This window comes from Prionailurus bengalensis, chromosome B2, assembly GCF_016509475.1.
Source record: "Prionailurus bengalensis isolate Pbe53 chromosome B2, Fcat_Pben_1.1_paternal_pri, whole genome shotgun sequence".
In the NCBI taxonomy this organism is placed as follows: domain Eukaryota; kingdom Metazoa; phylum Chordata; class Mammalia; order Carnivora; family Felidae; genus Prionailurus; species Prionailurus bengalensis.
The window spans coordinates 29,395,409-29,422,651 of record NC_057349.1 but is presented as its reverse complement, the minus strand read 5'-3'; the positions used below and the strand labels follow the sequence as shown (position 1 = coordinate 29,422,651).

The following is a 27,243-nucleotide window of genomic DNA, read 5'->3' as shown; positions in this document are numbered from 1 at the left end:
GCTCAGGACCCGCCTCTAGGGGCAGCACGAGCTTCCTGGCAGCCAGCCCTGGAGAAGCCGTTCTCCCCAGGCCAGTCAGTCCCTTAGCAATGCCACTCCCCTACCCCACATCCCCCATAGCTAGGGCCATAGCAATGCATTTTTCCTAGCCTAAAGACCCATTCTCCAACCCTTTAACATACCACCCCGCCAAACAGCTGGTATGGTGGGAACACTAACACAGAGTTGGGCACAGGAGGCCAGAAAGGTGATTATGACCTAATGGCCCAACTGCTCATTTCTGGTGGCTCCTGGTTCCAAGGGTCACTGGCTGGTCTGGCGCAAGCTTCACCCCTCCCCTCCCCACAGCAGCACCCATTTCCCCCACACAAATGGCATTAATCTGAAACTCAGACCATAAACAGAGATATAGCTTTATTGTGGAAAGTTGAGTTAGCAGAAGTCTGAAGCAGTAACAGAATGTTTAGCCTATTTACAATATATAGGGGTTGGGGTTTCCCATACACATCTGTCCTGCCCTCCCTAAGCCTCAAATGTATTTTTTCCCTTCAACAACACAATCATTTCTTTTCTCGGGCCCTGGGCCTGCCACTGGCCACAAACAGACACAAGTCTCCAGAGTCAAATCCCATTATGCAATTTTTAGGCACTATCTCTTATAATCCCTTCCCAGGATACAGCTCCTACAGAGCACTCTGGGGGCTCTCCTGCTCAGTGGAGGAGGCTTCAGCTGGGGTTGTGAGTGGCAATTCGGGCATTGACTCTGGTGGGGGACCACTCTCTTCTCGGAGATGACTCTGATAGAGGCGTCGAAGACGGGACAGCTCTCTCTCTGGTGGCTGTTTCCAGCTGTACCATGGGTACCAGGGGTCACCTGACACCAGGCTGGGCGCTGGTGGAGTAGCACTCACAGCTCCATGAGAGGTACTGAAGTCAAGGTCCCGAGGTTCAACCTGAGGAATGTGGTACCTGAGGAGACCTAGGGGATTAAAAAAAGAGAAAGTGAAGGAAGGAAGCAAGGAAGAGTAGTTCAGGTCAAGACAATAAATAAAATGACCTATAAAGGGAGGGAGGAACCAGTCAGAGCCACTGCGTACATTTATGCATGTTGTACACTGCACAAAGGCAACTGGACAAGGGGCAATGAGGACTGACATACTTACTGCCTGGGCTCTTGCCTGCCAAACCGTGCAGCTCTGCACCAGGACTATAAAGGTGCACCTGCCCTAGCAGAGGTATACCTTTTTAAAATTTCTGTGAAGGTGTCATGGAGCCCAGGGCCAGAGATTTATACAAAGATCCCCTATGATTTATCTCTGGCATTGGGACCAATAGTTAGGGAAGAGAAAGGAAAGAGGAAGAATAACGGAATAGGACAAGGACAAGGTAAAAGACTCAGAAGAGGAGGGAAAAAGGGACCAGTGGAGTGCTGAAAGATTTTTTGGGAACAGCACGTTGGGTACCACCTTTTCAGATCGGTAGCATTTATATCCGCCCTCCAGCCCTAAATCACCTTCTTTATGGCACAAAACTGCACTGTGCCCCTTATGCTCACCATGATCCCTGGCTCTCTGGATGGCTTGGGTCAACTTCTTGTGTTGCTTCATACAGACCCCTGAAGGGAGAAAGAGAGAGAACTTGGTGCTTGTTCTGAAAAGCACAGTAAATAAAGTATATAACTACTTCTTTTTAAAAAAAAATTTTTTTTTTTCAAAGTTTATTTATTTTTTGGGACAGAGAGAGACAGAGCATGAACGGGGGAGGGGCAGAGAGAGAGGGAGACACAGAATTGGAAACAGGCTCCAGGCTCTGAGCCATCAGCCCAGAGCCCGACGCGGGGCTCGAACTCACGGACCGCGAGATCGTGACCTGGCTGAAGTCGGACGCTTAACCGACTGTGCCACCCAGGCGCCCCTATAACTACTTCTATATGATGATAAAGAGCTGGGTTTGAAAAAGTTGCTCTAATAATCCCAGTTCTCTGACCCCTCCATGGGCCTCAGTTTCCCCATCTATCCAATGGAAAGAATCCCCCCTTTCTGAGAGCTGAGATGAAGACTTTAAGAGGATCTAGCCACCACAGAAAAGCCATTTGATGGTAAAGCCTCCAAGACAGCAGGACAAAATTCAAAGGGCAAGTATGGTTGATTAAAGATTTAGATTGGACAATCCACAAAGAATGAGTCAATAAAGCAAGAAAGGGGGGGTGCCTAGATGGCTCAATCTGTTAAACATCTGACTTGATTTTGGCTTAGGTCACGTTCTCACAGTTCATGAAATCAAGCCCCGCATTAGGCTCTGCGCTGAACATGGAGTCTGCTTGGGATTCTCTCTCTCTCCCTCTCTCTCTCTGCCCCACCCCCCTCACTCACTCTTGCTTTCTCTCAAAGAAAATAAATAAACCGAAACAAAATATAAAGGAAGAAAGGTTTCCAGATCTGGAGGTGATCTGAGAGAGTAGCGAAATAGTCCCTTTAACTTTCTATAGCTTGACTATAAATGCTCCTCTTTAAAACTCCCCGACAAACCAAACTCCACTGATCATGCTGCCTTCCCCAAAATGGTGGATTCAGATTAGTTCTGCAAATTTATCTTGCTTTAGAGCAGGGGTTGGCAAAATTTTTGTGGTGGGCCACATAAATTTCAGGCTCTGCAGGTCCTACAGTCTCTGTCTCAGCTACTCAACTCTGCCATTGTAGTTTGAAAGCAGTTGTAGACAATATGAAAATAAATGGAAACAGCAGTGAGCCATATTTGGCCTGTGACCATCGTTAAGGAATGAATGTCACCTTGCATTGTTAGGATTACAATTCCAAATTTGAGAGAGTTAGAGCTAATTGGATTGTCGATGGCAAAAAGAACTTACATGCAGTCAATTTATCAGTCATCTCCGAGAAGAGAGTGGTCCCCCACCTGAGCCAATCAATGCTCGAGGTGCCCCTCACAAACCCAGCTGAAGCCTCCATCGAGCAGGAGAGCCCCCAGAGTGCTCGGCAGGAGCTGTAGACTGGGAAGGGATTAAGAGACAGTGCCTAAAAATTGCACGATGGGATTTCACTCTGGAGACTTGTGTCTGTTTGTGACCAATGACAGTCAATTTTTGTAAAAGCAGAGACTCTACAGAAAGGAGATAATCACCACGACTTATCTTCTAAGAGCTCTGTTGAGATAGTTTACTTACATTGGTACTTGCTTATATCTTTTGTCCACATATAATTGCTTTACCATGTGAAGATTCCCATTAAAGCAGGATTTCCAAACACGTTCAATCAATGTTTTTTTATGCCATACGTAGGAACCACCAAATACCTGTTGTGTGACTGAATAAACAAGAAGTGCTCCAAGGAAAAGTTATTCTGGTGGTGACAGGGATGATGGGCTAACCTGTGTACGGAGCATGAAAGATGACACCCGTGTGGGCGCAGACAAATTGTTCCAAGAGCTTCAGGTTCTGTGGGAGGAAAGTGGTGGGGAAACATGAGAGACGGCAGGGAGAGCACCAAGACCCTGAGAGACTGGAAGTGCACAATCTGTACACGTGTGCACAGACATCCTTAACTCCTCTGTGTCTCTTCAGGTGTTACCCTCCTTCTAGCCCCATCACTTTGCTAAACACATTCTTAAAAACTCCAGCAAACGTTTCCCCTTTCTTGACCTTCCAACCATTTTATGTGCACACTCTACATTCTGTCACTGAGACTTACATAGAATCCTCTCCCGCAGGGGTTAGGTTCTAAAATCAGCCTTTCATGCAAAACAAATTGGGGATAGTCAGTTGGCAATCCATGAAATCACCCAGAAATATATGTTGTTATGCACACGTGTAAAATATTAATGTACACAACAGCATACTATGTATAACATATATATTTACTAAGAACAATTTTATAGTCTTAATTGTGTAGAATGCCCGTTGGCCAGCAGGTCAATCAACAGGAGATGACACCCAAGGGAAAAACTAGATACGTGTGTGGAGTAAAAGAGCAAGCAGAATCATCTGAACTATTCAACCTATAACCTGTGTCTCTTCCTCGGTCACGTAATGGCTTCTGAACTGTATACAACTGCTTATGTTCTCTTTTTATAACCAATTGTACACAGTTGAAATTGAGATATTATCTATCTATTGGACCCTTCCACAACTGTGTCTGAAAGGACCTGAGAGCAGTCAGACACCCCCATCTGCTTACTGATACACGAATTTCCTCCAACTCCCTTGATGACCATTCAGCTTCTGCTCTAATGCCTTCACTGCAAGCTCAGAATAGCATTTTCCCATTTTTTCCCCATATTTTTATATGGTTTTTTGAACTCTTTAGGGAGGAAATTCTGTCCTGGCAATAAAGGCTTTTTGAAAAATAATTAGACTCTGTATCTTGCTTCATGTATCTGCTCTCCAACCCCAAGTCTCAGCAGGCCATCACACAATATGACAACAATAAAACAAAAACAAACACACGCACAGAAAAAAACTAGCCCAATCTACTTGCCAATAATTGTGATGGATACAAATGAACCTTTGGGTATTGCTCTCCCATTAGAAACAGGTATTCTTCTGGCCTTACAATGTAAACTGTAAATTTCACATATAAGAAATGAAACTTTTTAGTATGATCCACAATAGAGAACAAGAGGCTGGAGAGAGGAATGTTTTTCTGTTACTAGAAAGTCAATGCAAAATAAACTATAGGAGTACTACACTATGAAGAAGAGTAGGACACCTATGGTAATCTCTTTAGCACTATGAAGAAACTCCAAGTCCTTATTCTGAAGAAAAGATTCCCCTTACCCTAAAGTCGACATGCAGCTTGGGATCCCGGCAGATGGGGCAGGGATTCCCAGCAACTTTGTCTCTACGCTGTGGAGAGAAAAAACTGGTAAGTGAAGATGTTCAAAGTCCTATGAGAAAAAGTACTGCTGCCATGGTCACTATGGTCTCCATCCACACTCTACATCCCATCCGTGTACCGCCTTCAGAAACTCACAATACAGGTCTTTCGAGTTCGCTGAGGGGGTATGCCACCTTTGTGGTTTCGACGGTAGTCAGCCCACACAGGGCGAGAACCATAGCGATTCTGGTATTCTGAAATGAAAAACCACACAAGTTATTTCTGGGGGGGGTGGGTAATAGAAATGTCTCTGTCCACTTATTTCAGACCGCTGTGATCCTCCCCTTTCCCATTCAGAGGTACCTTCTGAGTCCAGATATTTCCAGGGTTCATTCTTATAAGGGGTTATGGGATCTAGGGGCAAAGAATCTTCCTCAGGAAGGGCTTTGGTGCAAAGAGTCTGGAGGGGAACCTATAAAAAGAGGGCCAAAAAAATCAGAAAAAGAGCTCAAGGAAAGGACCTGATTGTCTCACTGCCCACATGTTAGCAGAAGGGGAATTCATGTCCACTGTACTAATGGAATATAGTAAGAATATACAGAGAAAGTAGCATTTTTGTTAGGGTAAAATTGGTATCATCAACCACTATTCCTGTCTCTGACTGGACCCTGAAGGAAAAGCTAATATGAGAGGGTAACTAGGTTAAGTGACTGGGAAGCAGGCGTATTTGAGAAGACACCTATGATATAGTCGTGCTTTTGAGAATGTACTGAGTCTAGTGGAGGAAAGTGAGAAGAAAGGAAAAGGGAGAATGTCTAACTTCTTGGAAGGAAGATGCCTGGCAGGGAGAGGATGCGTATGACAGGGGAATCTCCAACCCAATCCAATCCTGGATCATGAAATTGCCCAGTCTTAAAAAAGTTGAAGGTCAACATTCCATAGGTCAGAACAAACTTGAGTACGAACGCTAGCTTTAAAGCTACCAAAGCTGTTATTAACTCCGTGGTGACCCCCTGTCACCAGTCTTCAGTCCCACTTTAGGGAGTGGCAGCTGTGCAAGCCTTTCTATCTCACCCTGCCCTACCAAGAACCTACCGTGCCCTACCAAGAACTTCCAGTGTGGTGAGTACATGAGGCTGGAGGGAAACCTCAATCCAAAGGACTGAGTTAAGGTCTCATGTATGCTCTGATTAAAATAATAATAACAACAATAAAATAATTTAGTGAGAGAAAGCGGAGAAATTGGTCCCCAGGTCTTGAGAACGTATCCTGGCTTTACCGGGAGATATCACAGCAGGTAAAAGTTAGCTCCCTCAACCCAAGATCACTCTAGACAATCAGGTTTAAACACCATACGCATACTTAAGAGTTAGTTGTGTATGACCAAGAGGTCCAATCCTTTACCTAGTTCTTTAGCCGCGATGGTAACGGGAAAAGAATGATATCTAACCCGGGCTCTTTGCCCTGGGCTAAAGATTAAAAAGCCGCGCAGCACTGAAAAAGGGTGAGAAGGTAAGGGTGGTGGAAGCAGTGTTGCCTAGCCGGCCAAGGCATAAGCACTTGGGAAGGTCTCCGCTCCTGGATTCCCAGCAATAACCTAGAGAAAGTATAACTAAGTTGTGGTTGTGCAAAGTGTGCTCCAAGGAGTTACCTGAACTCCGTAGGCACCTCTGAAGGGCGAAAGGTTAAGAAGGCGCCTCAGCAACGAACACGATAGGGACGCCGCCATCTTGACGTACGCCCAAGGCACGAAAGGCGACTGCGCATGCTCCAAGAAACTGACTACGGTAGGGCCAAGGGCTAGTCCGCAGTGCGGGAGGCGGCCCCGCACTTGCGTCAGGACGGAAGCGTAAAAGGGGGGGCTATGGGGAGAAGCCAATTTCAACTGCGTCACAATTGAATTTGGCCTCAAAATTGCGTTTTTCCTAAACCAGTCATTACGATTCTTAGATCTCATACTAAGGGCTTGCATTTTAAACAATTTTGAAGGGGATTTCGACCAACGTCTTCTCAATGCGCACGCGCCGGCCCGGTTCTACCAACCAAGGTGAGAAAAGTTCTGGAGGACGGAAGTGGTGGAAGCAGAGGAAAGGGAGGTGCTAGGCTCTGCGGTCACGCGCTTGCTTGGGGGGGGGGGGGCCAGGAAGAAGGCGGAAGAAGGTCCCGGGGGAGGAAGGGGCTGAGCGAAGGTGAAGGAAGGATAGCCAATCAGCTAGCGAGTTGTCTTTCGGGTTGGCCAATGAATTCATGCCTCGCGCACAATGTCTCGCGACAAGGGCGTTTCACTAGCATGTTTGGGCGCGTTGGGCGGCGTCCGGGTATAAAAGACTCCGCCCGAGCAGGCAGCCGCCATTCTGGGGTTCGTTTAGAGGTAAGTTTGGGTGTTTTGTCGGTTGGAGGGTTAAGTTTTGTTGATTTCGTCGGACTGAGGAGGGGGTTAGGGATGGGTTCTGTGGAGGATCATGGCTTATAAAAGGCGGCTGTGTTCGGGATGGGACCTGGATGTGATTGGAGACAACAGATCTGGTATTTTGGGTGTTTAAAGCAGCCCGTATTGATTACATCTTTCTCCCTTGTGTTCCTTTTATCCTAGGTTTGAATTTTCTCGGAGAAAGACAGGCCGGCCACGAGGAAAAAAACAAGCCGCAGCAACATCTAAGCCCTTGAAAGGATCCTGAGAGAGGGGGGAAAGGGAAAACCGCAGCCACCAGCCCAACCACTTGTGTCTTCTGCCCCTTCCCACCTATCTTGCCCACCCCACCAGCCCACGCTGCATGGGACTTGCAATCTGTGGCCGAAGGACCGTCACCACATAACTTCAAAAATAATCAACCACCCACCCTTCCCAAACCCACCCAAATTCACTCATCCAGCGTTTACTTTTTTGAATCCACTCAGAACTTTTTTTCTACGATCCCCCCTCCCTAAATGGAGTTGGGTGGGGGGAAAATGAATACTGAGTTGGCCTTCGTTTTTTTAAGAGACTTTTTGATCCAATGAGGCCCCCCAAATAATTGAGTTTTGGGTCTTGGTTGGTTGTTTTATTTTTTTTCTCCAAAATTTTAGCCCCCTCCCCCCCTGAGCCCGAGGTGCTGACGTCGCAAAAAAATTGGATAGTAAGTGTCGAATTTTCCAAAACCAGCCTTGCAACAAGAAATCAACGTTTCCCGTTGTGAAACCAAAAATAATGAGAGGAAGAAATGAGACAATAGAACAAAATAGAGAACTGGAGAAGGACCAAGCCGGTCGTTTAATCTCCATTAAAAAAAGGGCCTTTGGTCTAAACAGTCTTGTTCTCTCTCCCCTGCCACCAACCTTCCTGCCCTGCTGCAGGCAAGGAAAGGGTGGAGGGAGGGCCAGCAAGTGAGGATTTTGATGGTTAACCCTTGGTAATCCAGCCAATTTCCAGACTGCCAAAGCCATAAGTGTTTGCTTTTTATAAGGAGGAATGGTTAACTTCCTCTTGTTAGCAGTCTTCAAAAGGGTTAATGAGCTCACATACAAAAGATGGTGGATCTTGTGGCCCAGAAGTCCCACTTCTTTGTGTGTGAGACAAGCAGGGCGCCTTTCAATTTGCCAGATTAATAAGCAATCTGTACATAAAGATTGCAGGGTAAGGAGATGGGCAGAGAAATAATAGCTGGCTATGACTTGAAATGATTGTTAAATCCTCTCAATTTTAATGTAATTTGCTTGGGATATATTTGTGTGGTTAAAATAGGTGGCAATCTAGGAATAAAGATTGCAAGACACTTAATTCAGTACAAAAATATAATCTTAGTGCCAGTACATACAAGATAATGGGGAGGTAAAGAATGTTTTTAATTGTTGCAGGTTGCGCAGGTTATTTAAGAGGAAAAAAGTGATTAACATTTTAACTTGATACGTTTTGGTGGGTGGGAATACAGTCTAATAGGGGGTGGAAAGGTTGGGAAATGTGGAATTCAGGAGTATAATTTTAAAAGCCATTTAGTGCAATTGAATGCTAGCTTTCTAAAAGATTTGTGTCGTTAAAAGGAATTTTTTTCTTCCCTGCTTCAATATGGCGACTTTCCTTGTCCTTTTGTCTTCAAAGCGGTGTTGCAGGTTGTGTCTTGGCCCATTTTTCTCCTGTCCTCCCACCTCAACCCTATTTGTTGAGAGGGGTCCAAGTCCTCCCCCTTTCCCTTTATAGGGAGGATGGGGGTGGTCGATGGTAGCAGGTTGAACCTCAATTGCAAATTCAATTCTTCCCCACAGAAAAATGTTCTTTTAAATATTTTAATTGGTTTTATTTTCACAACTCTTTTACTCAAATTAGGTTAAAGACCATTCAGGGTGGGTGGCTGGTTTGGGGTATTTTACTGAGAAGGGTTGTTTTCTAATGTAACTAGCTGCCGGCAGAGCCGGGATAGCTTTTTTAAGTTTTCCTCTTCTCCATTACAAAATGGCGTCGTCCCTGCTTCTTTGTTGTTTTTTCTCCCCCTTTTGCCATCCAGAGCTTAGGGCCGCCCTAGAAACTTGGTCAAGGGGGAGGAGCAGCATGGAAAGGTGATGTAATCAGCTTTCTTCCTCTCCACCCTCTTGAAACTCCACCCCTGAGCAGATGCTTTCTGGACTCCCTGTGCACGCTGCTGCTAGACAGGAAAAGACATTTTCTGTATTTTCTTTAGAGTATCTTTTATATTCTTAAGAGGGAAAAGCTTATAGGGATTAGGTCTTGAAGTTGTCCATCTCCTGGGCAGCTCTAGTTTTTATATTTAACAATCAAAGCCTGTTGCTTTTATTTTCATCTTCCTTCACTCATCACAACAGCTTGGAAATTTTCCCCGCTTCAGTTGCCAGGGGTGGAAAACCAGTCAAACCAACTATACTTTAAGACTGGGAGCCTTCTGGTGGTGTGTGCGTGGGTGTGGGTGTGTGTGTGTGTGTGAGAGCTGTGTGCATGTATGTATGTAGGTGTGGTGTGGTGTAGGGGATACTGGGGAAAGGAGAACTTGTGGAAGTGACTTGAATAGACAAGTGGGGCCTAATACTGAAATGTGCCCTTTCTGTCCAGGAACCAGTCCTTGGGCCTGCATTTGGTCGCTTTGTATAATGAGACGGGGGAGGGTGGGTACCTGAGGACTTCTTTTAAATCACCCTTATTCCCTTATCCCACCTCTGGGTTTAGGGATAAACTCTTTGTGTTCAGTGCTGTGTCACGTTCTCCAGTTGCTTAGCTCCTGTACATTGGTACTAGGATGAGAAGTGAATAGGAAAGGAAGCAGCAGTTGTAAACTCAAGGCAGGGGGATGCAAGCTACGGTGTCTGGTAAGCAAAACCTTTCTGGTATTACATTTCACAACCTTCATTTCTTTTTTCCAAAGAGCCACCCTTTTTGAATTTCTTTTTCCTTCCCTTTAGAAAGAAATTCCTTAAAAACATTAATGGGAAAATAATGTCTTCATTTTTCAACTTGTGCAGTGCTTTAGCAGTTGGTGCATGTTCAAAGCCATGCCCTATCTGAGGGTGGTATTGGGTATCCTGTCCCTTATCTATCTTCCTCCAACTTTTTCAGTCAAATCTTTGTCCAACTCTCCATATACTTTTCATTTTTTAAAGTCCTGCCTTGAAGCGTGGAGTTTCTGGGCAAAATTGGAAAGCCCTTTTGAACAGCTGTCCTGTGGTGACTTGGTGAGACTTCAGGGCTAATTTTCTGTTGGGTACTGATTCTCCAATTAGTGCTTAAACTTCTGGATTGGGTGGGAGGGACTCTTCCACATGTCTATTGACCACAAGTTTTTTATCTTTTAAGCAGTTTGCCATGTGCCTCTGCAGCATACCTTCCTTGGGAGCTGAACATTCTACCCATTGGGGTTCCTGATCTCTAGTGAACAGGGGATTAATAAAGAAGATCTTCCTTAACATGGGAGATAGGGAAACCACATCCATCCAGAGAACCTTGGAGAACCTGATCCTTGTAGTTTGTGGCCAGAGTTATTTTCTGGGATACTTTGCTGGCAGGTGGGGGGTGATTTTACATACTTACTGAAAGGCAAATAAGGTTTCCGGGAGATCACTATCAGGTTTTCAAAAGAAGTTTAAGGGGTAGGGGCTTATGCTTAGGAGAGGTAAGACCTTGTACATCACCCAAGAGACCTAATTCAGTTCACTGAGTCCTATTAGGAAATACCTCAAACACCAAGGAAAGGAAGGGTGGGGGGAGTGTAAGAGGTCAGGTACAAGACATTTTCATTTCCAGAAGTGCTAAGACTTCTCTAAGTCAAGGTAAACTCAGACTCCTTCCTTGTTATGAGTGTTGTGATTGTCTTTAGAAGGGCTCTGATTTGCATAGGGTTTTTATCCTGAACCAATTAAGTTCTTTTTTCTTGGTGATGGGTATGGAATAATTTTCGCCAAGCTAGATATTTTTCACCTTGTTAACTGAGTAACCCTCAAGGAAAACTCATTTCAGAGGCAGGAATTGGTGTCACTTAAGGACTTTTTAAGTTTCTGGTAAGAAAGATAGAAAATTTCCCAGTGCCTTGTGTCAGTAGTGCTCATCTCTGCTTGCAAATATCCTCCATAAGAAGGAATGCACAGCTTAGGAGAAGGTGGAGATAAGGCTGGGGTTATTTCCCTCTCCCCGCCCCTTCTTATTCTGTATGTTCTATCTTGGAGGAAATTAACATGTCATGCCCTAGATTATTTTTGGTTCCAGAAAGCTTCCTCAAGCATCCATTCCAAGCTCCAGATATGGCTAGGTAATGTTGACACTTAGTTATTGCCCTTCCTTCCCTGTTCAACTCCTTTGCCTTTTCCACTGTAGGCTTGTGCCAGGAATTTAGGCTCTTCATTTCTTTCCACTTGAGTGCCTTGTAAGCTTCTTTCAGAATGCACTGACTTTGAAGTAAGGAAATTTGGTTGTAAGACATTTGGAGTCCTTAATTTTAGTGAAAACTAATTTGCCTATAGGAAAACAATGAGAAAACCCATTTACATTTTCTCACAATTGGCACTTAGGAGACAAAACTTAGTTTTTGTTAATTATACTTCCAAATTATAAATAGGAATAACAATGGTGGAAACCTAATATTTAATATATCTGCTTTGCCTTCTAGCTTCCCCTGATTATTCTTGCTTTTTATGAATGGGAATGAAAAAGTTGTCCCTGGTTCCCATTTCCAGCAGAAGGCACTGGACAGAATTTAGCTTTGGACTCATTGGTCTCTTTCCTGGGGATGGTTATTCTCTTCTCTCTCACCCTCTTAAGTGAAGGAACATTTGAGCTCAGGTGACACTTTTTTGTTTCTGAAGGAAGTAGGGGGAGCAGTCCTGTTGATTTAGCTCGGACTTGGATATGCCAAAGGTAGTTCTCCAAGGCGATGTATATCCTACTCTTGGTTTGAATCATTGGGATCAGCTGTATTTGGCTGGAAGGGGTGTGGGGGGGTAGGTAGCACTGGTTTAAAGTGTTACTTAATTGAAGGCTTTTGTCAAATTGTGTATATTTTGGTTGATGATATGTATTACTTTGGATTCACTCATTGCTTTTTTAGTCCCCAACAAATGGGAAGTCGGTTTATATATCCCATTGTGTCTGTGTATCTCTTGGTATAGTAGTGTCTATGGATCACTTTATATGGTGTCTTACTACATGGGAAAAAATGCCTTTATCTCCATGTCTGCCTCTAAGAATCATCACATTTCAGTGGATTTGGCTCATGGGCTTCTAATCTTACCCAGTATTCTACTTGAGTGTTTTTTTCTCTGACCTCAGGTTCTACCTGTCTTTGTGGAGGTTCCAGGGCGGCAACAACAACAGCACAGTTAACCCAGAGTTGCTCACCTCTCGGAATTTCTTACCTTATTTCCTCTCTATTCAGCCCACAGGTTATGATCTCAAGAACCAGCCTCTTCCCTGCTTCTGCTGCTTCTTCCTTAGGTTGTTAGGACCTATCTATTTAAAAATTTGTTGGCTTTTTTGTTGAGAGGACTAAAAGGTTGAGATTGTTATGCTTTTTGATTTGTCTGAGAACATACAGAACGAATTTATGTTATAAGAAACTTGTTCTCTTTCCTGCACAAAGTTCAGTCATCGTTGTAAAACACTGATTTTCCCACCCTTCTACTGAGATTCTGTCTGTTATCTGTACTAGAAGCAGGAGGCAAGAAGTTGTTCTTGCCTCCTTTCTACCCAATGTTAACCTTATATTCCAAATGCAAGTATTACTGAGGTGGCTTTCTTTTTTGGTTCTCAGAAGTTGATACTTAGAGGTATTGTGGATAAAAATCCCAATCAGAGCCACATTGATTCAAGATTATCTTGGGTTCTGGCCTAGAAATTGCTTCACACTTCATCCCATAACAGAGTTTAGCTTTTAATGAGCTCCTTTTCTAACCTGGTCTAAAGTAGCTACTTAAGAATTTAATGGCATTTTTCCAGCTTCTAGCTCTACTCCATTCTTTTTGCCTCTGTGGTTTCTAATTTCAGGCCTTTCTTGAAGATCTTGGATGGTGGTGTGATTTTGGAGAGGAGTAGTGCTCAGATTTGTGTCTTTGCTTTTGAAATCACAAAGCAGTCTTTCTCTTGACTTTAAAACAATAAAAACATGTACAGTATTTGGTTAATGAATGACAGTTCTATTCAAGACTGAGGAGTGCCAGCTTGATATCTTTTATGTCCATTTGTCTCCATTTCTGGGAGCTCCCCTCAACTCTCTTGAGGGAAAGCTTCTGTTATCAAGTTTTATATCATCTGCCATTTTAGCTGATTTTCTGATGCAAGCAGAGCTCATCCTACCACTTGAGGTGATTATGGCTAAATAAGACTAAGATAAAAAGGAACCGACTAATCTTAGAAGACATTTAGCCCTGTCCAAGATTTGCCCAGTTCTTATCAAACTACAGGTTTTTTTCAGGCCAAATTTATCAGCTGCTAAGTAGAAACAGGAACTAACTAAGCAAAAATGCCTTAGAATGTTGAGTGTTTTGTTACAGGCACTTGTTTTTTAGCCCTAATACAATTTAGTGAAGTTAGCTATCTAGAAAGGATGTAACTGGGAGGAAGAGAGAAAGGTGTACTGCCCAGTCCATTGTCTTCCCATTCAGTCCTGTATTAGTACCATGCTTAACTTGCCAGGGCTTTTTTTCTCAGTGGTGTGATGGTCTGTGTTGATTTTTTCATATCTAGAAAATGGTGAGAGTAGTTGAATATAGATTGAATAATTAGTCACAGAATTTTGTCACATATAGAAATGGAAGTTATTAGAGGGCATAGTGGGACTGTCCTTGCCACCCACTTATTCTGTGGGTTTGCTTTTTCCTTGTCTTAGAAACCTCGATCATGGGTTCGGGTCCCATAGATCCCAAAGAGCTTCTCAAGGGCCTGGATAGCTTCCTTAACCGAGATGGGGAAGTCAAGAGTGTGGATGGCATTTCCAAGATCTTCAGGTGAGTCTGCCTATCTTTGGATTCATTGTGAGTAGAAGATATTGTATGTTGTAATATAACCTTAAGTAAGGCAGACAGGAATGAGTGTTCTTGGAGGGGAAAGGGAGAGTCAGTGGGAATATGATTGGAATCCAATAATTTTAGAGTAAGCGATAGGAAAAGGTGATCCCTTGGTTCCTGGCCATAATGGAATTTGAATATTTGGATATCCACAGTCTTGAGGGAGTCACACTTTGGAAGGAAGGGAGCAGGGGAGCAGAATTTTTGGTTCTGTTTTAGGTCACATTCCTTATACCCAAAGTGTTATTTTCCCTCAGGAACCTTTCCAGTTCCCCAGTGGAAGGGAAAGAACTAAACCAGTCCTGAACAGACTATGAACGGATGGCTGTTAGTGTTAGGTTTCTTGACCAGGAAGCAGAATCACGTGTGTCCTGTGTTAGAAGCAGTGATGCTCACCTCCCTGGATCAGAGACTTCAGTGTCTCCTGAATTGTCTTCCATCCTCTCATAGGTTTCCATTTCACTCTGGATCCATATCATCCTCCAAGAGGCTTGTGTGACCCTCCTACCCTGTAGCAAAGTCCCAAGTCATTAGGATTATTAACGCACTCCCACAGTTAGAGATGCTTCTGCTGAAAGAAGAGGCATTCTAGCTGCTCCATGTCTAACCTTAATTTCCCTCCTACAGTCTTATGAAGGAAGCACGAAAGATGGTGAGTCGATGCACTTACTTGAACATTCTCCTGCAGACCCAGTCACCAGAAATATTGGTCAAGTAAGTGGGGAGCAGGGCGGCTGAGATGGGAAGATGTTAGAAAGTGGGGGAGGTGAGGCCTGGGTTTCTAGATTATTGATGGGGGAGTAAGAGTGTGGGATGTGGCACTGCAAAACCTAGGAAGGTCATTACAGATTCTCCTACCTGCCTACAGGTTTATTGATGTTGGTGGCTACAAGCTTCTTAACAATTGGCTGACCTATTCAAAGACAACCAACAACATTCCCCTCTTGCAGCAAATTCTGCTGACCCTGCAGCACCTACCACTCACTGTGGACCACCTCAAGCAGGTACCTTAAGTCTTTACAACCCTAGTGCTTCCTTTTTGCATTAGCCTAACAGATAAAATACCCACAGTAGCACTGATGGCATTGCAGTCTTGGGCCTGTGAAGGAGAGTGGTAGAAAAAAATAGGAATTTGGGGTACCTGGGTGACTCAGTTAAGTGTCCCAACTTCAACTCAGGTCATGATCTCAAGGTTCGTGGGTTCAAGCCCCGCGTCAGGCTCTGTGCTGACAGCTTAGAGCCTGGAGCCTGCTTTGGATTCCGTATCTCCCTCTCTCTCTACCCCTCCCCTGCTCATGCTCTGTCAAAAATAATTGTTAAAAAAAAAAAAAAATTGAAAAAGAAAAAATAGGAATTTAGTATCAGAAAACTAAATGTAATAGATGTGTGGTTGGGGCACTTCATATATTTGAGCCTTAGTTTTCTCATCCATTACTGGGGTTTTGTTTTTTTTAAGTGATGTGCCACTTTTTTTTTTTTTTTTTTTAGGTTTTATTTATTTGAGAGAGAGAGAGTGCAAGTGGGGAAGGAACAGAGAGAGGGGGATAGAGAATCCCAAGCAGTCTCCGTGCTGCTAGGGCAGAGCCCAGTGTGAGCCGAAACCAAGAATCGGTTGCATAACCAACTGAGCCGCCCAGGCACCCCTATTGTTGGTTGTTTTCAGGGTTAAGTATGAATATGTCTACAAAGGGGTGCCTGGGCGGCTCAGTCAGTTAAAGTGTCTAACTCATGGTTTCAGCTCAGGTCATGATCTCACAGTTGGTGAGTTCAAGCCCCACATCGGGCTTTGTGCTGACTGTTAAGCCTCTTACTCTTGGTTTCAGCTCAGGTCATGATCTCACGCCTTCATGGGTTCAAGCCCCGCAACAGCAAGCATGCTTGGGATTCTCTCTCTGTCCTCTGTCTCTCTGCCCCTCCCCGACTCATGCTGTCTGTCTGTTTCAAAATAAATAAACTTAAGGAAAAAAAAGAAATTGTGGCTGGAGTACCTGTCTGGCTCAGTCGGAAGAGTGTGTCACTCTTGATCTTGGAGTTACGGGTTCAAGCCCAAGCCCCACCCACATTGGGTATTTAAAAATACCCAATACTTAAAAATACTTAAAAATAAAATCTAAAAAAGAATAAAAGAAACTGTGGGTGAGTTTGTGCAGTTGTTAACTGAGAGGACTTATTTTCCTCCTGGCACTTAACTTTTCTCCCCATCTCTCATAGAACAACACGGCCAAACTGGTGAAGCAACTGAGCAAGTCAAGTGAGGATGAAGGTAGGGGCCAGTCCTTACTTTCTGTCACAGCCCTTCCTCATTACTTCTACTTAGTTAATGCCATGTCTGACTTCCATCCTTGAACTGTCCTGTCACTCCTTGTTACCTCACCTTGCTTTTCTCTTTCTTTTAAAAATTGAGCTTCTCTAACCTGTCCTCTTTTCCTGTTCTCAACTCTGAATGGGATTTGTCCATTTCTCTACTGTTGAATGTAAAACAAGACACCGCACTTTAGAAGCTGATTCTTAATATCTCTTGGTGTAAAATTTTGGTATACACTTAAAATTCTTTGGGGAAAATAGCATCATCCTAGAGAGTGTCATCATCACTCTGTTTTTCTAAATATAAAGCATATTCTGAGACTTTCAGTGTGTATTTTCTTTCAACGTTTTTTTTTTTATTTATTTTTGGGACAGAGAGAGACAGAGCATGAACGGGGGAGGGGCAGAGAGAGAGGGAGAGACAGAATCGGAAGCAGGCTCCAGGCTCCGAGCCATCAGCCCAGAGCCTGACGCGGGGCTCGAACTCACGAACCGCGAGATCGTGACCTGGTTGAAGTCGGACGCTTAACCGACTGCGCCACCCAGGCGCCCCAAGTGTGTATTTTCTTAACAACAGATACACTATTTCTACCAGTAAACACCTTCTTTTAGGGCACGGACAGAATCCTGACTGCTGGAGTAGACAGATTATAGCTTTGGTGGCAACAGAGTCTTTCCTTTTCTTTTTTTAAAAAAAAATTTTTTTTTCAACGTTTTTATTTTATTTTTGGGACAGAGAGAGACAGAGCATGAACAGGGGAGGGGCAGAGAGAGAGGGAGACACAGAATCAGAAACAGGCTCCAGGCTCTGAGCCATCAGCCCAGAGCCTGACGCAGGGCTCGAACTCACGGATCGTGAGATCGTGAACTGGCTGAAGTCGGACGCTTAACCGACTGCGCCACCCAGGTGCCCCGAGTCTTTCCTTTTCTAAGACAAAGCGTTGTGGACTCCTTGGCAAGGGCCATACAGTTCTGGCTTGAAGACAGAGCCTGGCTCTAGAAAGTTACAGCCTTTTCTTTAGTGGAAAAAAAAAGGGGGGTTATACCCAGAGTACAAACCACAAGCACAAGACACCAGTATCCCACAAGTGAGCAGTATTCTAGCAGAGCTAATCCCCTGATCAGAATACAGGCTTGCTCTTTTGGCTGAAGGGAATGGTGTGCTAGGTCCTTTTGAAAAGAGGCTTTGGTGGTTTGGGTGTGGAAGGAGCATGTAGACCTGGGTAAGCCTATCTGAAGTTCCTTTAGCTATAGAGGAAAACACAGAAAATGTACAAAGATAAAGGGTTTAGCTCACAGAATTGTTTCAGTGAAAGACCTTTTCTAGCTTTCTATTCTTTTAGCTGTATTAATTATTGGTTTTTAAGCCCTTTAAATACTGAGCATTTCTGATTTGTGACATCACAAATAATGTGTGACATCACAAATAATGTGACATCTTTAATAATAATTTGTAATGTAAAAATACATTACAAAAGATCCTTTTATTTATTTATTTATTTTTTTAATTTTTTTTTTTAATTTTTTTTTTTTCAACGTTTATTTATTTTTGGGACAGAGAGAGACAGAGCATGAACGGGGGAGGGGCAGAGAGAGAGGGAGACACAGAATTGGAAACAGGCTCCAGGCTCTGAGCCATCAGCCCAGAGCCTGATGCGGGGCTCGAACTCCCGGACCGCGAGATCGTGACCTGGCTGAAGTCGGGCGCTTAACCGACTGCGCCACCCAGGCGCCCCACAAAAGATCCTTTTAAATCATTGCCCATCTCTTGTTTCTTCATTGTCGGGTATATTGTTCCCTGTTTTCTAGTTGGCTCAATTGTATGCTGCCACTTTTGAATATAGGTGTAATTCTTGTATAATTTCTTTGGATACTGTAATTTATATATTCCTTATAGACTGTAAAGTTTCAGTAGACCATAATTTCATTTGGTCCAAAAAGGTTTATAATATCCCTGCATTGGGGATGCCTTGGGGTTCATGTTGCCTTAAGTATAGAAATTGCTGGTTTTGTGAATATTTGAAAAGTTAGGTTTTAATGTTTTAAACAATCTCATTATTAAGTGAGTCTGTAAGTGAAAGTGTTGGTAAGAGGAGAGGTGCCATAGATACGTTATTTGCCAAGTACAAAAGCCAAGAGCTATAAAGGATTTTTTAAAGTTTATTTATTTTTTAGGGGCGCCTGGGTGGCGCAGTCGGTTAAGCGTCCGACTTCAGCCAGGTCACAATCTCGTGTTCCGTGAGTTCGAGCCCCGCGTCAGGCTCTGGGCTGATGGCTCAGAGCCTGGAGCCTGTTTCTGATTCTGTGTCTCCCTCTCTCTCTGCCCCTCCCCCGTTCATGCTCTGTCTCTCTCTGTCCCAAAAAAAATAAAAAATAATAAATAAATAAATAAATAAACGTTGAAAAAAAATAAAGTTTATTTATTTTTGAAGGGGGGAGGGGCAGAGAGAGAGGAAGAGAAAGAATGCCAAGCAGGCGCAGTGTTCTGAGCATGAAGCCTGATAAGGGGCCTGATCTCACGAACTGTGAGATCATGACCTGAGCTGAAACCAAGAGTTGGATGCTTAACCAGCTGAGCCACCTGGGTCAGACTCTTGGTTTCGGCTCAAGTCATGATCTCACGGTTCCTGGGTTCCAGTCCCAAGTCCAGCTCTGTGCTGGCAGCATGGAGCTTGTTTGGTATTCTCATATTCTCTCTCTCCTTTCTGCCCTTCCCTTGCTCATGCTTGCTCTCTCTCAAACTTAAAAAAAAAAAAGATGGATCTAAACCTGCCTCCTTTGAACTTTGTCTTTAGGCACAACACAAACTAATACTGGTTAGGGGAAGAGCATTGGCACTGGCTTCATTCTGGTTTTCTAGCTTTCTCTTTCTCACTTTGTGAAGGAGGTTTAAAAATCTTTGGAATATAACAACCACATGAAGTATACATAAAACAATTGATGTAGTTTTTATAATGTATTCTATGTGTAATTGATGTTCATTCTCCCTCTTCCCCACCTCCGCCCCGCCTCCCCTCCCAGTGTTGAATTGGAATAGAAGACTGCTATATGATTCATCTTTCCATTTTGAAGAATTTGGTTTTTCAGCCTATCCCATGTTTTTCTTAAAACTCTGAGTTACTTTTTTTGTTACACAGGTTTTCACAGTATATCTTTAAACATCTCTGTTTTCTGTTATTGGAAGAGTAATGTTTTTAATTACTTAGGCATTTCTCCTTACTCTCACCTGCAGAGCTCCGGAAATTGGCTTCAGTCCTTGTCAGTGACTGGATGGCTGTCATCCGCTCCCAGAGCAGTACCCAGCCTGCTGGTAAGCTCCTTAGTCTTTTATCCCTTGTATTTATTTCTTTCCCACTGGGACATGGCTTTCAGTACCATTACCCTTCTTCATCTCTGAGAGTCTTTCTCTTTAAGTAAAATCCTTTTCTGCTTTGTTTTTTAACAACAGAGAAAGATAAAAAAAAACGTAAAGAAGAGGGGAAGAGTCGAACCACCCCTCCTGAGCGACCCTTGACTGAGGTGAAGGCTGAGACCCGGGCTGAGGAGGCCCCAGAGAAGAAGAAGGAGAAGCCCAAGTCTCTCCGAACCACAGCACCCAGTCATGCCAAGTTCCGTTCCACTGGTAGGGCTGTTGACCAGTCTTGGGACAGTCTGTGGGCGGATGCATACCTAGGGTCTTGTGGTGGAATAGCCGGTTTATGAAATGGCACACACATGGAAGAGGGAAGACTAGTGGGTGAAGCTTGGGCTGGATGAAGATTTGGGGTTGGACCAGGGAAGAAGAGTTAAGAGAATGGGGGTGAGTTCAACCCCAATATCATGTTTTTTCCTTCCGCCAGGGCTAGAGCTGGAGACCCCATCTTTGGTGCCTGTGAAGAAGAATGCCAGTGCAGTGGTGGTTTCTGACAAGTACAACCTTAAACCCATCCCCCTCAAGCGTCAGAGGTATGGACTACATCCTGGGTTTCTGCGTGGGTTATGTCTGTGGACACGAGGGAGAAAGAAGGGGCAAGTCAGGGTGAATCAGAGATGTTGTTGACCATTCCTCTTCTGACAGCACCACAGTTGCTCCAGGAGATGCTGCCCCCCCTGCAGAGAAGAAATACAAGCCACTGAACACCACACCCAATGCCACCAAAGAGATCAAAGTGAAGATCATCCCACCACAGCGTGAGTCTAAAGTGAAGGGATATACTTGGAATTGGGAACAAACTCTTTTCATGGGAATGATTGTTGGGGGGTAGGTAGGGGATTGATTTCTTCATGTCTTAAGTGTGTGTGTGTCTTAATGTTTGCACTTCTGGAGCTCCCCTTTCGTAGGATTACTTAGGGGTACTTTTAGAGATGGTATTGGGAGGTATGTGACTGGTTAGGAGCACTCCCAGCTGCAGGATATTCTGTTATGTCAATGGGGGCTGGCTTCTTCAGTTATCTGAGCTCTAATTCATACTTAAAGCTACAAATTGTTTGCCTTTAAAAGAAAGAAAGAATGGGGTGCCCAGTTGGCTCAGTTGGAGGAGCATGCAATTCTTGATCTCCAGGTCATGAGTTTGAGCCTACATTGGGTATAGAGATTATGTAAGATAAAAATAAAATTTTTTAATAAATTTTTCATAAATTTTATAAAAATAAAAAAATTTTTTAGTAAGAATAACAAGCATTTCTTATATGAATCCAGCATATGCTTCCTGGCACCTTGAACTTATTATGTCCTAAGTTTTCTTGTTTTGTTTTGTTTTTAATCCTTTTCTTTTTTTTTTCATTACTACTATTATTTTTTAAAAGTTTATTTTGAGGGGCGCCTGGGTGGTTTAGTTGATGTAAATATCTGACTTTGACTCAGGTCATGATCGAGGCTCAGGTCACGTGAGCTCGAGGCCCGTGTCAGGCTCTGTGCTGACAGCTCGGAGTCTGGAGCCTGCTTCAGATTCTGTGTCTCCCTGTCTCTCTGCCCCTCCCCTGCTCACGTTCTGTCTCTCTTTCTCAAAAATAAATAAACATTAAAAAAAAACAACTCCATGAAAGTTTATTTTGAGAGAGAGAGTGCATGCATGGGGAAGGGGCAGAGAGAAAGGGGAAGAGAATCCCAAGCAGGCTCTGCACTGTCAGCACAGAGCCCAATGTGGGGCCTGAACCTGAGCCAAAGTGGGACTCTTAAACGACAGAGTCATGTAGGCAGCCCTTATGATGTCCTAAGTTGGAGCAGGGTCTCCATTGGCCCATTTTCTGCCCAGATTTGTGTATAGGAATAGAATTGTGAAAGAGGTCTAATGATTCCATGTTATGCTTTTTCCTTTTATAGCTATGGAGGGCCTGGGCTTTCTGGATGCGCTCAATTCAGCCCCTGTTCCAGGCATCAAAATTAAGAAGAAGAAGAAGGTGTTGTCACCTACAGCTGCCAAGGTATGAGCCCTGGGCAGTAGGTGTCAGTGACAGGATGTCAAAAGTAAAGTAGAAGGAAGGGAAGGGTTTAGCAGGTAGGGGTGGTTAGGGAGGACAACAAGATGTAGGCTGGGGTGCGGGTGGGAGGTTGTCAATGTGAGAGACAAAGTCTTCCTTTATAGGAACTCATGGGAGATTCTGTCTAGGACCACGGACTAATTGCCTTACCTTAACTTTGGCTTTCTTATCAGCTCATTAACTTCTTTTTCTTTCATTATAGCCAAGCCCATTTGAAGGGAAAACGAGCACAGAACCAAGCACAGCCAAGCCTTCTTCCCCAGAACCAGCACCTCCTTGTGAGCCTATGGATACAGACCGCCCAGGAACCCCAGTTCCCCCTGTTGAAGTCCCAGAGCTCATGGATACAGGTAAGTCTAGAAATTGGTTCAGATTTGGAGGTTTTCTGAAAGAAAGGGCCTGCGTCTAAAACCTCTTTTGCTTACAGCTTCTTTAGAGCCAGGAGCACTGGATGCAAAGCCAGTGGAGAGTCCTGGAGATCCTAGCCAGCTGACCCGGAAAGGCAGGAAGAGGAAGACTGTAACATGGCCTGAGGAGGGCAAACTGAGAGAATATTTCTATTTTGAACTGGATGAAACTGAACGAGGTTAGCATGTGTAGATTCCCGTGTAGTAGGTGGGTATAGAGAGTTTAAAAAGGACGTGGTTGTACTTACTTTTGCTCTTGTTTTTTTCTCCTTGCCAATAGTAAATGTGAATAAGATCAAGGACTTTGGTGAGGCAGCTAAACGAGAGATACTGTCAGACCGACATGCATTTGAGACGGCCCGTCGTCTGAGCCATGACAATATGGAGGAGAAGGTTCCCTGGGTGTGCCCGCGACCCCTGGTTCTACCCTCACCTCTTGTCACCCCTGGAAGCAATAGCCAGGAGCGATACATCCAGGCTGAGAGGGAGAAAGGAATCCTTCAGGAGCTCTTCCTGAACAAGGAAAGGTGAGCAGAACAGGGTTTACGCTCTAGGCATGAACCATATCCATATTAAGTGCTTGGACTGCTGAGGGGAACATGCACTCTGGGGTAATTCAGAAGGGGGTGTAGGCTAGGAGGGAATGTGAGAGCTTGAATAAATAATTTGACTATCTTTTTTTTTCTTTATTACCTGTGACATTCCTAATAGTCCTCATGAGCCTGATCCTGAGCCCTATGATCCTGTACCCCCGAAGCTCATCCCCCTAGATGAGGTGAGCGAATGCTATGTGGCAATGGAGACTGTGATTGATTTTAACGTGTCTTTCACATTTCATTTCCATTTCAAATGGAATTGTTCTCCTGTTCTTGCAGGAGTGTTCTATGGATGAGACCCCATATATTGAGACCCTGGAGCCCGGGGGAGCTGGTGGCTCACCTGATGGGGCAGGTAGCTCCAAGTTGCCTCCTGTCCTGGCCAATCTCATGGGAAGCATGGGTGCTGGAAAGAGCCCCCAGGGTCCTGGAGGAGGGGGCATCAATGTCCAAGAGATCCTCACCTCCATCATGGTAAGAGTCCGCCTTCCTCCTCCTTCCTCCGTCTTCCTCATTTCCACTTTCTCTGGAATCTGCTTGTCTTTTTACGCTAATACTCATCTTCTCACTTACCCCCTCATCTGCCTCTCTTTTCTCTGCCAGTTGTTAACCTTGTTCTCTATTCACCTTGCCTCCTCACAGGGTAGCCCAAATAGTCATCCCTCAGAGGAACTGCTAAAGCAACCAGACTATTCAGACAAGATCAAGCAGATGCTGGGTAATCACCAGGGCCAGCCCTGGGACCTGGGGGGAGAAAGACTACTTTGGGGTGTGGGGAGTAGGGTTCACACAGTGGTGAGCCAGGGGTATTGCTGCTAGATGGGGAGGGGAAGACTGGATAGAACATTGCTCTGCCAAGTTGGTCTGAGAGGGCCAGAGGGGCGTACCTGAGTAGGAAGTCATGCCACTCTTCTAGAATCCTCTTGCTGACTGTTCTCTTTTTTTTTTTTTTAATAGTGCCACATGGATTATTAGGCCCTGGTCCAATAGCCAATGGTTTCCCACCAGGAGGCCCTGGTGGCCCCAAGGCCATGCAGCACTTCCCCCCTGGACCTGGGGGACCTATGCCAGGTAGGTGGTAAACGAGAGGTTGGAATGGGTTTACCTGCTTGATTGTGGTATGGTAATAGTGTAGGTTGACCAAAAGGTGGGAGGAGATAGTTTAGGCTGGGAGAGGCTGTCCCTGAGTGTAACAGGTAACTGTTACTGTTTCTTTTTTCCCCCTAACAGGTCCTCACGGAGGCCCCGGTGGGCCAGTGGGTCCACGTCTCTTGGGTCCCCCACCCCCTCCACGAGGGGGTGATCCCTTCTGGGATGGCCCGGGTGACCCCATGCGGGGTGGCCCAATGCGGGGGGGTCCAGGACCAGGTCCTGGACCGTACCATAGAGGCCGTGGTGGCCGAGGAGGAAATGAACCTCCTCCTCCTCCTCCCTTCCGAGGGGCCAGAGGAGGTCGCTCTGGAGGAGGACCCCCAAATGGAAGAGGGGGCCCTGGTGGGGGCATGGTTGGAGGTGGTGGGCATCGTCCTCATGAAGGCCCTGGTGGGGGCATGAGCAGCAGCAGTGGCCATCGTCCCCATGAAGGCCCTGGCAGTGTCATGGGTGGTGGGCATCGCCCCCACGAAGGCCCTGGTGGTAGCATGGGTGGAGGTGGGGGACATCGTCCCCATGAAGGCCCTGGCGGTGGCATGGGCAGTGGCAGTGGACATCGTCCCCATGAAGGCCCTGGCAGTGGCATGGGCGGAGGCAGTGGACATCGTCCCCATGAAGGCCCTGGTGGAGGCATGGGTGCTGGTGGCGGACATCGCCCCCATGAAGGCCCTGGTGGGAGCATGGGTGGAAGCAGTGGACATCGCCCCCATGAAGGTCCTGGACATGGAGGGCCCCATGGCCACCGGCCTCATGATGTCCCTGGTCACCGAGGCCATGACCATCGAGGGCCACCGCCTCATGAGCACCGTGGCCATGATGGCCCTGGCCATGGAGGAGGGGGCCACCGAGGGCATGATGGAGGCCACAGCCATGGAGGAGGTGAGAATAGTTCCTGCTCCCTATATGGTTTTTGGTGTTCCATACAAGTTGTTAGGGGAGCATTAGTACCCCAGGTGTGCTAGGCCAAACATGAGATCACCTCATTCTCAGCATGCATTCAGTTCCTACCCTTTGCCCTTCCCCCAAATCCGTAAGATTCCAGGTCTCCCTGAAAGAGAAGTTTTCAGGATGCTGTGGATGGGGTGGGGGTGGGGTGGGAGGAAGTGGGGGTGAGGGTGGCATTGACCTGTCTGCCGTTTTCTATCTAACCATTCCACTGTCATTCCCACAGACATGTCAAACCGCCCTGTTTGCCGACATTTCATGATGAAAGGCAACTGCCGCTATGAGAACAACTGTGCCTTCTACCACCCGGGTGTCAACGGGCCCCCCCTGCCCTAGGGACCACCTCCTCTGCCCCACCCACACACACCCCTGTGGACTGCAGCCTTGCTCCTTCTACCCTGTTATGGCTTCTGTGAGGCCCACTTTTCCCCTTTCCCCAGCTGATGAGGAGCCGGCCCCCTCAGTTCCCACCTGCTTGGGTTTCTGGGGGTTTTCGATCACTGGTGCGTATTGATGTACATATTTTCCTCCAGTCTGGGGAGGAGAGACTGGATACATTCTGTACCCTGGACTGCTGAAGAGAAGACCCAGTTGGCTTCATTTTTTGAGGAGATTTGCCCTATAACCCCAAATCCCTTTCCAGTATTGCCCTTAATGCCCGAGAACCTAAAGCTGGTTATCCTGGAGAACACCTCTACTCTCCTATTGTGGGTCCTCCACATGCACACAGAACTGACATGGGATCAGCTGCACTTATGAAATCATCCCAGCCAAGTTCATTATTCCTCATGGGGGTGGGGAGATGGTAAAAGGGGTATTATATATCCCACTGCACTGAGAGGGCTCAATTAGGCTGGATTTGAGTTCTGGAAAATATCATCCCCACTTCTGCCCTGACACAGGCTTTACATTGAGTCCTTTCTCAAGACTTTGCAACCTTCTGTGAACACCCAAGTCTGCATCATGGGTCTGTTAGGTTCAGTGATGGCCAATTCACATCTGCATCCAGTGGAAGTTTTAGCTGGTATAGGTGAGGCTGCTGGTGTTGGTCCACCCTTGCCTACAACTCATTCTGGAAACTTTGTAAAACACTTCAGTGAGACCAGCTTTTCATCAACTTGCCCAGCACGCTGGGCCTGACAGTCACACTACATGCACTGCCTTCAGGAGTTGGCTCACTCTTTGCCCCCACCTGGAACCTTGTTGGTGTGAGGCCTCTGGCTCCCTTGCCCTGTCAGCCACCTCTGAATCCCACCAGGTGCCTTCCTGGGTGGGTGCAACAAGCTGACTTGCCCTTCCCCAGCCCTCTCCTTCACATGTCTCGGCATCAGTTGTTTTCTGTGAAAACAGTGGATTGGTTGGCTTTTGTGCAGGGTCTTGGGTTAGAGCCACAATGGATTTGAGGGATGAATATTTTCTTTTTTCTTTTGGTTTTGTATATTTTGTACATTAATAATAAACAGTGGAAAGAGAAGCAGCTTATTTAACCCTTAGTGTGTTTGGGCTCTTTGTTTAAAACCCAGCCATTATCTGCTGTTTTAGGTACATTAGGACAAACATTTGTGGAATGTGTTTTCAGTTCTTGAGGAGCTAACATTTGTTCTGTGAGGTCAGTGTTGGTAGTAAGTGAAACAATTAAGGAATATTTTGAACACAAAACACCCATAGGTACAGAGTAAATCCCATGGGTCAACATTATTTGAGTAAGCATTGGGACCTAGGGGAACACAGCTTTTCACAGATTGCTGGAGCTACAGATGGTGTAGGTGGACATTCGCTTCAACATGCCTGTGGAGTTGCTTAGGGAAGGAATTTAAGTGAGGGTGGGTGAAAGGAGGAAAAGCTGGTGGCTCCTATTAAGAGCAGTTCCAGTGGAGAAAGTGAAGAAAAGCAGAAAATGTACGCTCCTCTTCCCCCAAGAAGTGGCTTTGCAAAATAGAGGTCACTGTACTAACTGCTGGTAGATGATGCTGGATTTTTTTTTTTTTAATTTTTATTTTTTAGAGAGTGCATGAGCAGGGGAGGGGCTGAGAGGGAGACAGAGGATCCAAAGCGGGCCCTGTGCCAAGAGTGGAG

General features: G+C 45.4%; 2 protein-coding genes across 6 annotated transcripts; one reads left to right on the top strand and one right to left on the bottom strand.

Moving 5' to 3' along the window:
- Positions 1 to 399: 399 nt before the first annotated feature.
- On the bottom strand, positions 400 to 6,631 carry MRPS18B (mitochondrial ribosomal protein S18B). 2 transcript variants are annotated; one of them, XM_043590998.1, is made up of 7 exons: positions 6,481 to 6,631; positions 5,193 to 5,301; positions 4,986 to 5,083; positions 4,790 to 4,858; positions 3,385 to 3,451; positions 1,556 to 1,615; positions 400 to 979 (listed from the first exon to the last, which is right to left on the bottom strand). In XM_043590998.1, the coding sequence occupies exons 1-7, from the start codon at positions 6,556 to 6,558 to the stop codon at positions 684 to 686; spliced, it is 777 nt and encodes a 258-aa protein (XP_043446933.1). In that variant the 5' UTR covers positions 6,559 to 6,631; the 3' UTR covers positions 400 to 683. The 2 variants fall into 2 exon arrangements, with proteins under 2 accessions (XP_043446933.1, XP_043446934.1); XM_043590999.1 differs by lacking the exon at positions 4,790 to 4,858 and having other exon boundaries at positions 6,481 to 6,613.
- PPP1R10 (protein phosphatase 1 regulatory subunit 10) lies at positions 5,642 to 26,654 on the top strand. 4 transcript variants are annotated; one of them, XM_043590987.1, is made up of 20 exons: positions 5,642 to 5,951; positions 7,423 to 7,945; positions 14,126 to 14,243; positions 14,931 to 15,017; positions 15,172 to 15,307; positions 16,515 to 16,566; positions 19,840 to 19,917; positions 20,056 to 20,229; positions 20,447 to 20,552; positions 20,665 to 20,777; positions 21,910 to 22,010; positions 22,270 to 22,417; positions 22,495 to 22,653; positions 22,755 to 23,001; positions 23,186 to 23,249; positions 23,350 to 23,544; positions 23,713 to 23,788; positions 24,028 to 24,141; positions 24,301 to 25,101; positions 25,394 to 26,654. In XM_043590987.1, exons 3-20 carry the CDS (start codon positions 14,137 to 14,139, stop codon positions 25,501 to 25,503), a joined length of 2,868 nt encoding a protein of 955 aa, XP_043446922.1. In that variant the 5' UTR covers positions 5,642 to 5,951; positions 7,423 to 7,945; positions 14,126 to 14,136; the 3' UTR covers positions 25,504 to 26,654. The 4 variants fall into 4 exon arrangements, with proteins under 4 accessions (XP_043446922.1, XP_043446924.1, XP_043446923.1 ...); XM_043590989.1 differs by lacking the exon at positions 5,642 to 5,951 and adding an exon at positions 6,749 to 6,876; XM_043590986.1 differs by lacking the exon at positions 5,642 to 5,951 and adding an exon at positions 7,075 to 7,200.
- The last annotated feature ends 589 nt before the right edge of the window (positions 26,655 to 27,243 follow it).

What these genes read in the sequence shown, in the direction of transcription:
- MRPS18B (XM_043590998.1), bottom strand. Translation starts at nt 6,558, where the DNA reads ATGGCGGCGTCCCTATCGTGTTCGTTGCTGAGGCGCCTTCTTAACCTT. An exon ending in GAAATATCTGGACTCAGAAG is followed by an intron (nt 5,084 to 5,192) that starts GTACCTCTGAAT and finishes TTTTCATTTCAG; the next exon opens with AATACCAGAATCGCTATGGT. An exon ending in CCAGAGAGCCAGGGATCATG is followed by an intron (nt 980 to 1,555) that starts GTGAGCATAAGG and finishes TTAATCCCCTAG; the next exon opens with GTCTCCTCAGGTACCACATT.
- PPP1R10 (XM_043590987.1), top strand. Translation starts at nt 14,137, where the DNA reads ATGGGTTCGGGTCCCATAGATCCCAAAGAGCTTCTCAAGGGCCTGGAT. An exon ending in CAAGTCAAGTGAGGATGAAG is followed by an intron (nt 16,567 to 19,839) that starts GTAGGGGCCAGT and finishes TCTCACCTGCAG; the next exon opens with AGCTCCGGAAATTGGCTTCA. An exon ending in AGGCCACAGCCATGGAGGAG is followed by an intron (nt 25,102 to 25,393) that starts GTGAGAATAGTT and finishes TCATTCCCACAG; the next exon opens with ACATGTCAAACCGCCCTGTT.